The sequence below is a fragment of the Triturus cristatus genome, chromosome 7, assembly GCF_964204655.1.
Source record: "Triturus cristatus chromosome 7, aTriCri1.1, whole genome shotgun sequence".
Taxonomy (NCBI): Eukaryota; Metazoa; Chordata; class Amphibia; order Caudata; family Salamandridae; genus Triturus; species Triturus cristatus.
In genome coordinates this window covers 918713785-918728807 of record NC_140590.1, presented here as the reverse complement: position 1 = coordinate 918728807, position 15023 = coordinate 918713785, and the positions used below count along the sequence as shown (strand labels likewise).

Sequence of the window (15023 nt, the reverse complement as noted above, 5' to 3'; positions counted from 1 at the left end):
TTTTAATAAGACAGGCACAGGATGATTTAGAAGTTATTTCCCATTAATGGTTAAATAGGCTTGATTAGGATATTAGCATTGCGGATGTCATAAAATTTGTAAGAATGGGATTTAGTACATTTAAATTTGCACGGCTTCGATTGCAACAATTTAAAACACTAAACAGAACATACTACACGCCACATAAATTGTTCAAATGGACGTGAAAATGGATGATTCTAAATTACCACTTTGTAATACAGAAGAAGCAGGTGAACTCCATGTGTTTGTATAGAGTAGATGTTTATTAGAATTTTGGTCCCAAAAAGCAATAACAATTTCCAACTTGTTGAAAATCAATATCACTCTAACCACTAAATGGAGTATATTTGCTATCTAGAATGAATATACTGAACATTATACTCCATTTATCCTTAATGTGCTCACCGCTGAAAGATTATATATTGCTCTTGAATCAATTAGACCTAATGCTCATAGTATGGAAAAATGATGGAACTAACAGTCACATGTATCAAGAAAAGCTTTTGCGAGTCCTTAATTGCGATTATTCAGGAATCGCATTGAGGACTCTCAAAAGCTTATGCATGTAGGAATCGCTATCAAAATAGTGATTCCTAAACATTCCTTAATTGTGAGTCGCAAATTGCGAGTCGCAATTAAGGTATGGCTTCCCATTCTTTCCTATGAACCTACAGGCCCATAGGAATGAATGGGAAATTGCATGCACTTTAGTGCATTTTTCAAGGTTTTTGCAAAATACAGACCAGAGTAATTTCTCTGTATTTTGCAGCCCCAAATAGCGAATTCGCTATTTCTAAGTGCTTCTAGCATTGCATTTAAGGAATCGCAAATTGCGATTCCTTAAATGCAATCACAATTTAAGAAATCGCAATAAATTGCGAAATCTTAAATTGCGCGTGCCTAACATTTTAATGCACCACAAAAGGCCTTTTCGTGGGCACAAAAGGCCGATTTTTGAGAATTGCTCAGTTTGCACTCGCAAAAACCTTTGATGCATGTGCTTCACAATGTACAATACATATGAAATTGAAGCCAACTGTAAAATCTATGAAAGGCGACCAGCAAAAGTAATAATTTTTATAAGCAATGGGTAACTATGAACAGTGATTAATTATCAATGCTTACATTTGATCTTTATTTGTGTGTTGCATATTTGTAAACGTTTTCTCAGTGCAACTGCAGATTCTTATGAACATGCTTATGTATGTATGATATAAATACTGAGGTTTTATTTTCATACTATGGAGGTAAATATACCCTTCCACCAATAAAACAACAATTAAAAAAAAGATATTGGCAAGAAGCCCTGACGAGTTTTCTAATTATTCACAAAAAACACACAAGATAAACTTGTCGCCCCATGTGTTTCCCTCATTGTAACAGTCATTGCTTTTCAGGTATTTCAGCAAAGCAAACCTAGATAATCTCCTGGGGTCCTACTCACAAACTACATATTGTAGCACACAAAGTAGTACTACAGTAGTACAACTCACATACAACAAAATACAATTCACAAGCTTATGTGTGGAGAACTCCACCTCCACCACACCTATTTTCACTCTGCAGAGATCTCTGCATATGAGAGTTTATGCGTTAGCAATAACTTTTGGAGGGATGGGGGAGTGTCTGAAAAATGAGGAATGATTACATCTAAGGGCCCGATTACGATGCGGTTTGGAAATATTTCTGACCGAATGGGTTTGGGAATGGTTTCCAACCGACTCGGATCGCGAGAGTCCGAACGACCAAGTACGATGCATCCGAAAGCTTCAGGATACGATTCGGTCGGACTCCTATTGACTTCAATGGGAGCCTATGTTTCAACCAAAGTGAAGCAAGGGGTGGCTGGGGAAAATTGGGCACACTTTGGCAGGCACCCTCTAGTGCCTGCCACACTTTGCATGGCGGGTAAGGGGGACCCATGGGTACCCCCATGGGCCTGATTGGGAAGGCTCCGGGTGTAGGGGGGCCCGCTATGGGCCCCCAAAGTCTGATTCTGACTGCCGATTCGAGTTGGACTGCACAATTCGGAAAGGCTGCCGAATCCAGCGTCGTACTCAGTCGTTAGGAAACATGGCCTGTAGAGACGTACAATTCTGCTCCTTACGGCTCGGTCATTCCAAATGCCATCGGTTTCGGATTGGCATATTCTTAACGCCTAACTCGCATTGAACTCAGTTGTTAGGAAACCTTTCCGAGTCGGTCAGGAAGATACGTTCCCGATCTGATTCGGAAAGAGCAAATGATGTTAGGAGGCCTTCCTAACCGCATTGTAATCAGGCTCTAAATGGAAGGATTAAGGAGGAGTTTGGGGGGCATGCAAATACCAGCACACACACACAAATGTGTAAGCCCACTGCTAGTCATAAACTGTACTTCTAAAGTTGCCACGGCCAAAAAGGTTCTTAAACAGTAGTAAATGTACTCCAGCCCAGCTTTGAAATCAGACCACTACTACACATGGCCTGACACATGTAGTGCATAACATTATTATAGATCATAATGGAGAAAGGGACTTAAAATAACACCCTATAGGAACTAATGTGAAATAAATACAATTATTTGGATTTTCAAAATACACGTATTTTAAATATTTATTTGAAACCTAGAATAATAAAATAACATGTTACACAACAGTTACATTTTAACAGTATAATTATAAATGTATATATAAGTAATTATTTAATATATTACTGTAAAATTTAATATAAATTAATATATATAAGTAAATATCTATTATATTTCTGTAACATTTAATAGTGAACATATTTTAATATTAAAAAACATTAAACCTTTTTGAAATGTAAAAATAAATGTAATTAATTCCATACGTAAGGTTTATTCTGTTTTAATATTTGTTGAATTAAAAAAAATATTCCTGTAGGTGGGATTTTTTCAAAATTATTCTTTAAAAAGTATTATTTCAAATTAAATAAATATATTTTAGTTAAGTATTTAATACACATTTAAATGAATATGCTGTGACATTTTATTTGATTAATTTCAGGTTTCAAATAAGTATTTTTAATTATTTCAAATTAATACTTAGAGCAATCACATTTGTGAAATTCTCCATTTTTCATTCATTTCTTGTAATAGTACTATTTGGCGTAATTGATATTTGCTCAGTGGTATTGATGTCCATTATTTGCTAACATTACATTGCACACTATCTTTAAATACAAACATAACAATGTTGGAGTTTTTATGTTTTCTGGAACAGTTACACATTTACAATCATATAGTTCAAGCCACACACAATATGAGAAGTGATTGTTCTTGGACAGAGCTACATTTGATTTTTGATGCCCATCAGGGTTTTGAGGAAGGGGTTATTTATACCTTTATGTGAAATAAAGTTGATGTCATGTGTTAATATTTGTGTTTATAAGACATGTTCCGTTAACTGTAAGTTATAGTTTCATTTTGTCCTCTTTCAAATGCTGTTCAATTGTACTAATCACCTGTTCTGAACAGAAGGAACATATTGGTATTATTTCCTACCATTCCTCTGCCTCTCCCACAACTTGCAGTATTGGGGAATGGGTTTACCACATGCAAATTTGAAACGGTATTCATCGGCCCACGACATACAAGTGTGTGAAAAAGCCTACACAAAAACAAAACTTGGAAGTCATTCAAATCCCACATAGCTAAATGAGGGATTCTCCTCTTTTCCATTAATAAGTGTTTAAATGTTTTGGGTTTGTATGATGTTTACAATCTGTACTACATAGAGCTTGAGACCAAATATGGAAAAATGCCTGGTTCCTTATGAGCTTCTTTAGAAATATCAGTCCTTATCAATCATCCAACAATATCGGCTCCACCGCCATGGACCTTGTGCAGTTGAACACCACCCGTCGCAGTGCGCTTTTGCTTGGATTCCCAGACCCTCCACTGCACAATGAATGGTTGCATACAAGTAGTTATCCCCCAATCAAGGATCAGAGAACATATGATCATGACACCTACCCTATAGGTTGTTCCATTAGCTCCCCCTTCTAACTTTAAGACACTTTGTATGGCCTTCAAACACCATCAACATTAGTAAATCTAATTACCTATTGCAAAAATGTCTCTAAACCAGATTGACTTAAATTCACACGGTACACACCGTGGTCAGAGAAGGCATTTACTGCACACAGGATGAAAGGATAAGGAGGTATGACAAGGGACCCTAAAACTGGCTCACCCTGAGTCTTAAAATCTCCCTCAAAGTAATGGGGGCGAAACTAAATATTCTCCATGTCACACAACACTTGTCACACCCCTACTAGGTACTTACCCCTTTCTCCACCTCAGTCCCCTTCCAACACTATACACTCCACAAGAAACATTAGGGCCAAAGTGTCCACATAAATGAGCTTGTGTGCCACCTTAAAGCCTGCCACTGCTAGATAGTGCTAGGTCAGCACAATATAAACATCCCTCATAAAGTAAAGAAATGCACTATGTCAGATATGAAAAAGAAAGTCCCAACTGATTGTGCCAATGTAATCTTATAAGCAATAAGGTAGTAAAACCCTAGAAAGATATGCTAACAAGGTAAATCCCTACATAGATCACAACCTAATAACATGTTTGCATGTGATCATAAAACCGACACAATAAAATATTAGAAAACAGACTTAACGTAAAGTAATAATGGGAATATTTGGACATATTGGGATGGGTGAAAATAGAGCCAGACTGTTAAGATGCAGCTATGAAAATGCGATATGCCTACATTTGTGTTTCATTTTGGGTAGAAAATGTAAGTTCATGTAAGCAAAAATGATTTAACCTCAGAAAATAAATAGGGCAATAGCATCGATGCTCATACACACACCTCTCAACATTTTATATACTTTTATATTTCACATTTTCATAAGGCACAACTCTTCCTGGCCTTCTGAAAACTACATATTGATATCAAGCATCCCATTATAGAGATTGTGCATGTAAAAAAAGGATAACAGATTAACAACAAGCTCAAAATATCTTAGAAGTGATCTCTACAGTCAGCAAGTAGTGAATAAATCAGAGAATTACTGATTAGAGATAGTTTGGAATTGCAAGAAGGTGAGAAGGGCTGAATAGAAAAGCCTTAAGGAATAACGATGTCTTCTATTAACCCTCTATCATCAACTGTCTTTCTTGAGACTATACTCTACATTTGACCTTGGTCCTCATGTAAACCCTTAGCTCATTTCTTCTCGAGGCCTATTACTCAAAGTTCTCTATTCACCGGCTTCCTGATTAATTATCTCCATACCTCTGCTTCCTTTACATGCACCCTTTCTTCATGCCTCATTCCCTTCTCCTCAAGTCTTAAACACTGTGGCATTTAACATGGTGTATTCTTTTTAGCCACTGTTTTCTTCCCTCTTTCTATCCGTTGGGACTTGTTTTGAAGTGCTGACTTTTTTCTTGACCTTCTCACCTCATTAATTACTTGTTGGTTCTGTGTCAAGGATTAAACCAACACCCATTGTGCTTCTGTTGTCAGCACAATGAAATCTCCTTAATTGAGTAGTGTTATATAAAAAGGAGGAATTAAAAATTAAAAAAATTAAGTGGCACAAAAAAACATTAAGTTGAAAGAGTGAGGTGACACAAATAAAGGGGGAGCCTGCGGAAAATAAGATTAGAGCTTAATGGGCTGATTAGGATGGCAGTCGGACTTTCGTCTGACCTCCATCCTTCCATAAATGGGACCGTTATCGGTAGTCCTGCCATAGGCATTTGGATGTGACTGCCACCACTGCAGTCGCAATTCCTATATTTTGTATTGCAGCAGGTGCTGTCACATGGTGCAGGGATATGTAGGGGGCACCACAGGTGGCCCCCAAACCCCACAGCTGAAGACCAGGGGGAAAGGAGGGCGCCCAAAGTCCCTTTCCACCTGCCTTTTCATGGTGGGTTAACCGCCATGAAATGGCGGGTGGAAAGGGAAATTGTAATCCCTACAGCAGTGCCTGGGAGGCACCTCACCATTGTATGGTATACAGCAATTGCCTCTGGAACCCTTTGGGTTTGTGGCGGTCGGTCTCTCCGACCGCCACCCATCCACCCTTCATCCTAATGTGGGGGGATGGAATCCTCATTGCGATGGCGGTGAGGCCGCCACCGACGGGCTGCAGGTGGCGGTCCCACCGTCATCATTATCAGGCACTTAGTTGGAATTCGATGCTAGTAGTAGAAGGGAGTAATACTCAATGATAGGTGAGGTAGACCTCTAGGAATGGAATGAGAGCTGAGAAGAAAGAGGCAAGGTAAGAATAAAGGAGAAAGGGAAGCTAGCTGCCTATTGAGTCTTAGGAAAATGGGGGAAACAAAGAAGGAAAGAGGAGGGAGGTGAAAAGGTTATGACTTTATATAGTACAGAGGACATAATTATGAGTAAATTGCCTGGCATCTACATTTTGCTTCCCAAGCTCAAGCAGAGTGGGCACAACAAGGGTGAAAGGCAATCGGCTCATGATGAGGCCCTCTAAAATGTTCAGTAATGCAATCTCAACATGAGCATCAAGGGTGTAAAAAATGACATCTGATGCTTTAGCTCATACAAAAACTAAAAGAAACAGTGTCTTGTTATGTCTCGATGTCTAATGCAAGTGCTAAGCATTGTTAACAGGCAGTGTGGATGCCTTTATACTGCCTCTTCTGAGATGAGATAAGCAGCAGCAGAAGCTTCGATCAGAGACATTGTAATTGTCGTGTGGAGCACTGTTGTCACGACAAATTGTACTTTAATGGCAGTCAGTGCCTTTTTTCTTGACAAGATGATTGGTGAGCACAGCCTGAATATTCACTTACTTGTTCTAATTTGGTTTATTTGTCTAAGAACAGGCTTTGTAAGAATGTTCGCATCATTTATGATGACGAGGCATGTTTACAGTAGATGACACATACACTTATCTGAAAAAAAGGAATATCTTGGACCAATTGGGAGAAGTGCCATGTAAGGAGATGCTATATTTAATCATTTTTGGCCAGGTGACACAAAGACATACACAATACTGAAATTAGGTGACTTTAAAACACCAATCATTTTTTTAGAGTTGTAAATATTTAATTTTACAAAGTTACACCGTACTAAAGGAATACCATAGATAACATACATCTATGAAACAGGTTCTGAATATGTGTGCAACGAAGTATGAATTTATACAATTTGATTCTTCATCAAGCATTCAAAAATACTTTAAATGTTTTGGACAGTTGTAAAATAGATTTCCAGCATTTACCTCATCTTGATAACTAAGTACTTCCAGGATGCTGTTGAGTAAATCAACACAGTACTTTTTCTCCTTAACCTGCTGCTGATCTTCCTTTTTCTGTTCCAGCCATTCTTTGAGCTCCTTAGTCATCAAAGGAAGCAAAATGTCTCTGCATTCTGAAAAAAGAAGGAACCCGTTAGAAAAAGAACAATTACCCACACTGTTTAGTGAAAGGCAATAGAAATGAGATGTGCAAAACCTGTCACATGGCATTATTCATAGCATTTGTAAAGTACATCTACCCCTAGTTTCCAAAATGACTAAACGCAAATGGAGAATACAGCTGTCAGGCACAAAATAGGTTACACCTTTCCTGAAGAAAATTGGTTAACCATTACAGTAAGATTCTACACAGACACACCATTCTATAAAGAGTGAGACAGTGTATACCAGAAACGTGCCTTTCAAACTGAGCTCCGATTTTAGGTTGGAAGAAGGAGGATAATGCCTTTAATAAAAAAATAATAATATAATCTTCGGCCTCTCTTCTCCAATGTACTCATTTTAAAGACGAATTCAAGCAGGTATCCGTCCTGACAATCTCATGGCAAAAACCTCACCATTTCCCCTGTTCGGCAAAGAGCATACAATGTTAGAATCAGGCAGTGGTGTTTGCAGCTCATTTGTAACATTAGCTGCCATGGCACAAGGAGGAAATGGAGGATTATCAGTGATCCATATACTGATAGCTCCTGGGATCTACCTGTGTCTAAAATCTTGAGCCTTAGGTAATCATGGCTTCCTCCTCTGTCAGCCATACAGGCACAAGAGCTGGCAGTAAAAGCCCCATCATTTCTTGAGAACAGAAGACAAGAGTGCCTATTCCCCTGTACCTAGTGGACATGTTTTACTCCATTGATTACCCCACTCTGGGTAAATAGAAAGCCTGGACGTTTCCCCTGCTTTTCCCCTTAATTTGTGCACATACACATGTGGCAAGGTAATTCAAGTGAATAACAGGAGCAGCAAGACAAAGGAATTGGATAAAACCACCCTGTGCACTGTGTGCATGCACCGCAGCCCAGGGAATCACAGGAGTTTCCAACATCACTACGGCAATGCAGTTTTTAGGTTGAGCCTAAGCAGAGCTTGCTCTGTCTCTACGAGACATGCTGTATTCACTCTGTGGGCATACAGACCGCCCACTTTCTTTTTATTTGTTCCTTCGATTGTCATTCAAAAGTGCTTGCTTGCTAGTGTTTACTCCGTTTTTGTCCCTCCTGTTTGTGTTTGATTTCCTCCCACAGAGCACCGCCCAATTACTGTTAACATTACGCTTCTGTGTTTTCGTTTGGGAGACTCTATTTTTTTCTTTGATTCCTGCTCATGTCTCTGTTTGCCGGGTTTCGGTAGTTCAGCTTCGGCGCCCGTCTCTTAATATCCCCGTCACATTCAAATACTGAGATGAAATGTCAGAACCTTCAGACGATGTTTTCGAAATCGCCTCTTCAGTTTTCTCTTCCTTCAAAGTATGATGATTTCCTCCAAACCTTCCCGCTTCACTGTTCTTTGCTTTAACGAGACTCAGTCACCGAAACTTCAGAAGCCCAAATCTTGCAGCACAGTTAAATGCAAGGCTCTGGCAACTCCTGTCACATTTTCTCTGACGCTTCTTTAAATACTGTGAACTCGAGAGACCCGGAGGTGTTGGAGCTGTTTAAATGAGCGCTAGTTACACTACACAATGTCAGATTCATTCTTGGGGCCATTTTTATAGAGCAAGAACTCAACTGACCCAAAGGTATTGAAAGGCTTTACAAAATCGTCAATTACATTACACAAGGTCAGGTAAATTATTTTGTTTTTAGGAGTGCGGAGATTAAGTGATGCCAAAGCCGCTTGTGTTTATTCCTTATTTCCCCTCTACCTGACAAATGGGAGCAGCATTCATCTCTTCCACCTCCTCCCATGTCGCTGCATGCCCGCCCCGCTGCCTCTTCCTGTCATCCTCCTCCTCTCAGAGCTTTAATTTCAAAGCAAATTCACAGCTGCTCCCCAGAGACTGAGATATTTTTTATTATATAATGTAAACTCAAGCGACCTGAAGGTGTTGAGGTGCTTTACATGAGTGCTAGTTACATTACACAAGGTGTGGGGGCTAGCTGGTAAACGGATGGTGCAAGCAGAGTTTTGAATGGGAAACTCAGGAGAAGTGTGCCTGGTGGATAGAGGCCTGGGAGAGGACGGATGTGATGTCTCCACCATTAAAAAGTACTTCATTGCTTTTTTTATAGGCTGTTCAATGCTCTAGGGATGCAGTCACACACAGACGTTTATAGTGCTGTTGACTTGCATTGAGGCACTTGTCATTCTGTCTGTGCTATAAAAAGCTTTGGGATGTGTCCGCAAACTTTTTCTGAGGCAAGCATGCATTCACCGCAGCCCGGGGAAATACGGGAGTTTCCAACATCACTACGGCAATGCAGTTTTTAGGTTGAGCCTAGGCAGAGCTTGCATGGCCCAGTGTTTAGTAATTGTATAGTGCTTCAATCCCTGGGGGTACAGCACCCTGGATAATGAGTTGCATGGTTGAACACTTATAAGCTCCCAAAGGCGAGATCTATTGGCTATGCCAATGCTTGTTTAGTTGCCATCAGTCCCAGGGTCCTGTACAGAACCCTGATGGAATTTTTGTCAGAACATGTTGATGCACCCCATTGCCCCTCCACACCCTTGTTTTATGCTTAATTATATGTAGAATAAAACAGGTGACCAAGGGGAAACAAAGGCACAGCGTATCTTTCGACAGAGGAAATGAAAGATTAAATCATTTTATGACAGATGTTTCAATCTTGAAACATTTATTGTTGGGAAAATCTACCACTACATAGAATGCACATCATGATCAAGATGGTGTAAACATGAATTTTAAAAACAGAGATGTAATCAAGTGTAAGAATTTAATACATTGAAAGACAATCAACTTTGCATTTGAGTGCTTAATTTCCCTTTTATCCATGGATCAGCAGTCATGGACCCATGAACACTTCTGGCAAAGCCTAGATATGAAGATCCTTGAGTTAATGTGTCACTAATGGATCTGAAGCAGCTTCAATTATACAATAAATTTGCACAGAGTAGTGTATGAACCGTGGTAGATAAAGAATGGGGCTTTCTGGTCTTTTTTTCTATGATTGTTAAATGTCCTGGTTTTTGTTTTTCAAAATCTGGCCACCATACATAAGCATGCATATTTACATGGTTATCAGAGAATAAATAATACTCAGCCATGAGAAATACTGTTTGAAAAAAATGCAAACCCTGCCTTTTAATATTTTATGCCTTCCAGACCCCTCCTTTTGTCACCCTCAATGCTGCTCGTGCTATATTTGCCCTACTCTGCCACCCTCCTCTTGATTGCTGGGCTCCACATCAGCCTACTCTACACTTGACTTTTGTAAATGGACTATTACAATGAGGGTTGATTATCACCTGTCCTTACCCTAACTCACCATCTCTAACCTCCATAATCGCTTTATTTCTATCATGCTCCTTTGTGTTCTCAGACCCATTTCACCTTCGAGGCATTACGTGGCTTATACTTAAACTTATGTCAAACTCTTTATTAACTGTTATAAGTCTGTAATTATTTTCATGAGCATTTGTATAGCCTACCCCTTGGAATATTTTTTTCGCTGTCAAAAAATCATGCAAGTCATATGCATGCATTAGCTTCAAAAGGACTTGTAACATTTTATTTGTGTCAGCAAAGCATCTTTATGTTACCTTTTTTAGCTTAATTTTCATCATGCTGACAGGGACCCAATAATTTACACATGCACGCGAACTGAAATACGTTCAGTGAGTTTCAATTAATGATAGTGTAAGCATAGACTATCTAGGGTAATTACAGCTCTCTTGTGGTGGTGCTGGGGGCTGGCTAAGGACTTGTACTGAAGTTCTTAGACTCCACAGCACAACTGATAGACAACCTAAAAGTGACAACCCAACTATTGGTGTGCCTTCTTGCAGTATAGACTGAGCACTACATTTATGCCTGGAGAGGCAAAAATTAAGAGTTGAAAAAAAGCAATAATCTAAATAATGAAAAACTGTGCATAGTATACAAACAAAAACATTAAACATTGCCTATGTACATCACTGTGGCAACCAATGAAATGGCGCTGAGTATCTCCCGTGGTATATTTAAGTGAAGATGGAGAAGCCCGAAGACCAGTAGTTAAAGTAAGACCCACTTGCTAACGAATGCAATGGCACGGGCACTCGTTGTTTCCTTGGTGGGAGAAACAGACCTTCACCATGAGAAACCCGTACGTCTCCAGCATTTGAAGTCTCAAGCCTGAATCCGTAACGTTCCCATAATATTCTGGAACTCATTCTGTATTCCTACCTGTGCAGCCTAACTCAGAGTACCTCATCCTCTACAAAGGGACGGGATGAGCAAGCCACAAGGGGTCAAGACTGCTGACAGCGTCACGCTGTTATTCACTCTGGGAAGAAGAGCCATGATACTGGAGCCAAGTGACCACAAAGAGCGTATATTGTAGGAATACATCAACCCCTGTACCGAGGCATGCAATCACTCTGGGAACAGATACGTGCGAAGCCCTGAGCTCTATGAAATGTTCACCGAAGCAGAGAGGTCCATTCAGAATGGGCCTCTGCCAAAACTGGGCACAGTGGATGTGCCGGACAAACCCTTAATGCAGGAAGTAAACTTGTCCACCAAAGATAGGTTTCCTGGAGTTGTTGTGTAAAAGGTCATATACAGTCTCCTCCCAGCAGGGATATTGACCCGGAAATAGGTGAACTGCGCTTCGAACTGTCGGTGGTCTTATCTTTATTGGTGTAGGCTAAGTGGTATGAGGTGCAGCAAATGCTGGTCCCACCCTGGACAAGACAGTGAAATGACAAAGTGATGCGTGCACCAGTCCGACAAGTGAGAAAAAGCCACATGTTACTGAGCACAACTATTATCTTCATGATGAAAAAACAATACATTTCTTATTCCAATAAATATAATCTGCAACACACAAAACTAGATGGGATAGCCTATATTTTTCAGTAAGGACTGTGCCCAAAAGAAACAGCTGTGTGAAGCGGAATGTCACTCTTGGGTGTCAGCAGATTTCTGATCCTACAAACCAGATCATGCAGTGTGTGATTTTTGGTCCGCGGACTCTAGAAATCATCAGGTTGGTCCCATTAGATTTGTATGCAACACTTCAGCAAGTGTGTGCCAATTCGCCTCTCTATGCACAGGCTCTGATAATGCAGACCCTCAGCTTCAAGGGGGCACCACCATGATTCACAGAGCTACCATCAGTAAGGCATATTATCAATTGGGGTTCTGGAATGCAGACAGGCAAGACACAATCAAAAAGCAGGCTACTCTTATAGAATAGGAAGCTTCAGTAGGCATGTTTAGTCCAGAGAGTATACTTGTATCGATTAAAACAGTTCTTCTGCCTCTTGGGCATGGAGCCAACTGTTCCTTTTTCAATATCAAGATTTATGGGCAGAGCTTGCCCCTTTTAAAGGAGAAAGTCAGATTCCTATTGGTAAATTTGCGAGACTCCGTTTTTCATTGCTTTTCATTGTACAAATTGGGGTCGCATAAAGCACTATCCGGTGAATTAAAGCTTGCAACTGAGGCAGGTCAACACATCAATACATTTAAATAATGTGAAACACATTAGACTCCACAAGGAAGAGTGAGAGTGGTGATGTTTTCAAACCAATAACGTTTATTAAGGGTTAAAATGTTTCCTGAAGGCGAAATTATCAAGTTAGTTTCAGTCAATGATAAATATATTAATGCATTAGTTAATATGAAGTTCAAATCAATAAATAAGAGTTGATTCAAATGAAAAGTTATGTAAAATTGCTACTCCAATAGAGTACCCTATTCTGTTAAGCTATCTCGAAAGTTGACAAAACATTTCTGATAAGTCTGGAAAATGTTATGCACTCTCATCTTCTTTGCTCTAGCTTAAAGCACACAGTGCTAACATTTGTTACACCTACACAAAGTTCCCATAAAACAATCCAATCAGGTTACAGTGAAAAGATACAATCTTGAGTTAATTCGTTTCTCTGGTACCTCCATAATACAGCTTCTTTCAGCATTCTTTAAACTTACATTTCTCTGCACCAAAACAATATTGATTGGACTTGCCTGTACCCTGCAGGTGCACTGTTGCAACCAATTATAACATTGTGTAAGGTTATGCTAGGATAATTGTAAAGCGCTTGGTTATTCTAAAATGGAGTGTACCTGTGCTAGGAGTCAAACTGCCAGGTCTACAAAGGGAGAAGTTATTCGGTTGCTTTGAAAGGCCAGGTTTTATGTTTTTTTCGAAAGGTCAGCTCTGAACTTTCCTCCCTTAGGTTAAGTGGAAGGAAGTTCCACAGACTAGGGGCCAAGAGGCTGAAGGAGCGGCCTACCATCTGAGCTCTTTTCACCCTCAGCATAACCGCTAGCCTGGTTCCAGTAGATCTAAGATACCTGTTAAGTCTGTAGGGCTTAATCAGTGTATGAAGGTAGCAAGGGTCTCTAGTGTTTAGATTTTTGTGGCAGGGACAAAGGGCTTTAAAGGATACTCTTTTATGAATTGGGAACCAGTGCAATTTAGTAAGTACTGGTCCCAGAGAGGCATGTCTAGGGATATTCAGCAGCTGCTCAGATGCTGCGTTTTGTACTCTTTGGAACATGTTCAGTCTGCCGTGGGTGGCACCTAGGTAGAGTATGTTACAATAATCTAGTCTGGAAACCAGGAGTGCTAGATTGCAGGCTTCCTGGCTACTTCTGCAATTAGACCTATGATCTTATGTAGTATTTTCAGAATTTTAAAACATTCACCTGCAAGTTTGGATATCTTGTTGTGAAAGGTGAGATTGCTGTAAAACCAGATCCCAAGAGTCTTTATTTTTGGTTTTGTAGTTGCTTCTGGACCTAAAACGTCCAGCCACCATGCTGGACCAGATGGATGGTTGCTTCGCCACAACAAGCACATCTGTTTTCACTGCAATAGTTTGAGGCAATTCTGCTCTAGCCATTCTGCTCGGCTAACCAGGCAAGTACAGAAACTGGCTGAGGAGGTTCCATCATCCTGTGTCAAGGTGATGTTAAATTGAGTGTCATTGGAGTTTGACCCCATTTTTACACCATGACTCTCAACCACGTCAGCGAGGGGACGCATATACAAGTTAAAAAGTGTTGGGCTCAACATAGAGCCTTGTGGGACCTCCTGTTGAAGTGTGACAACCTCAGAGGAGGATAATTGATCGACCACCTGATAAGTGCTATTCTGAAGAAAAACAATGACCCACCTAAAGGCAAGGCCTATCACAAGTATGATCACAACCATTTAATGAAAAGGCTGTGGGACACAGTGTCAAAGGCTGCACTTAAATCCAGTACAACCAATGCTGCAGTTTTACCTTCATCCGCAATGAGTCACAAAGATTCAGAGGCTAACAACATTGTGGATTCGGTGCTATACTAGAGGTGAAATCCTGAGTGAGTCTTGTGTAGCAAATCATTTGCCTCAATATAATCTGTCAGCTGTTGGTTAACGTTTTATGGTTAATATGGTAAAAGGTAACATTTCACATGGGAAGGAAAGCAAAAGAACATTGTGTCTGATTATTTGGCCTACAGCTTCAAACAACAATAAAAGGCGCGTGTCACAAAGTAAGATGGCACCAGCGTTAGCCATTTTAAAACCAGGCCCACATTAGCTATGGTTAATCTAAATCATAATAATACACAAT

At 39.9% G+C, this 15023-nt stretch overlaps 1 protein-coding gene across 1 annotated transcript in view; it reads right to left on the bottom strand.

Moving 5' to 3' along the window:
* Positions 1-15023, bottom strand: part of DOCK2 (dedicator of cytokinesis 2) — a 1824799-nt gene that overhangs the window by 1029935 nt on the left and 779841 nt on the right. The window contains exon 26 of the mRNA XM_085617853.1: positions 7254-7402. Coding sequence (XP_085473979.1) covers positions 7254-7402 — 149 coding nt within the window. The remainder of the gene's footprint in view (positions 1-7253; positions 7403-15023) is intronic.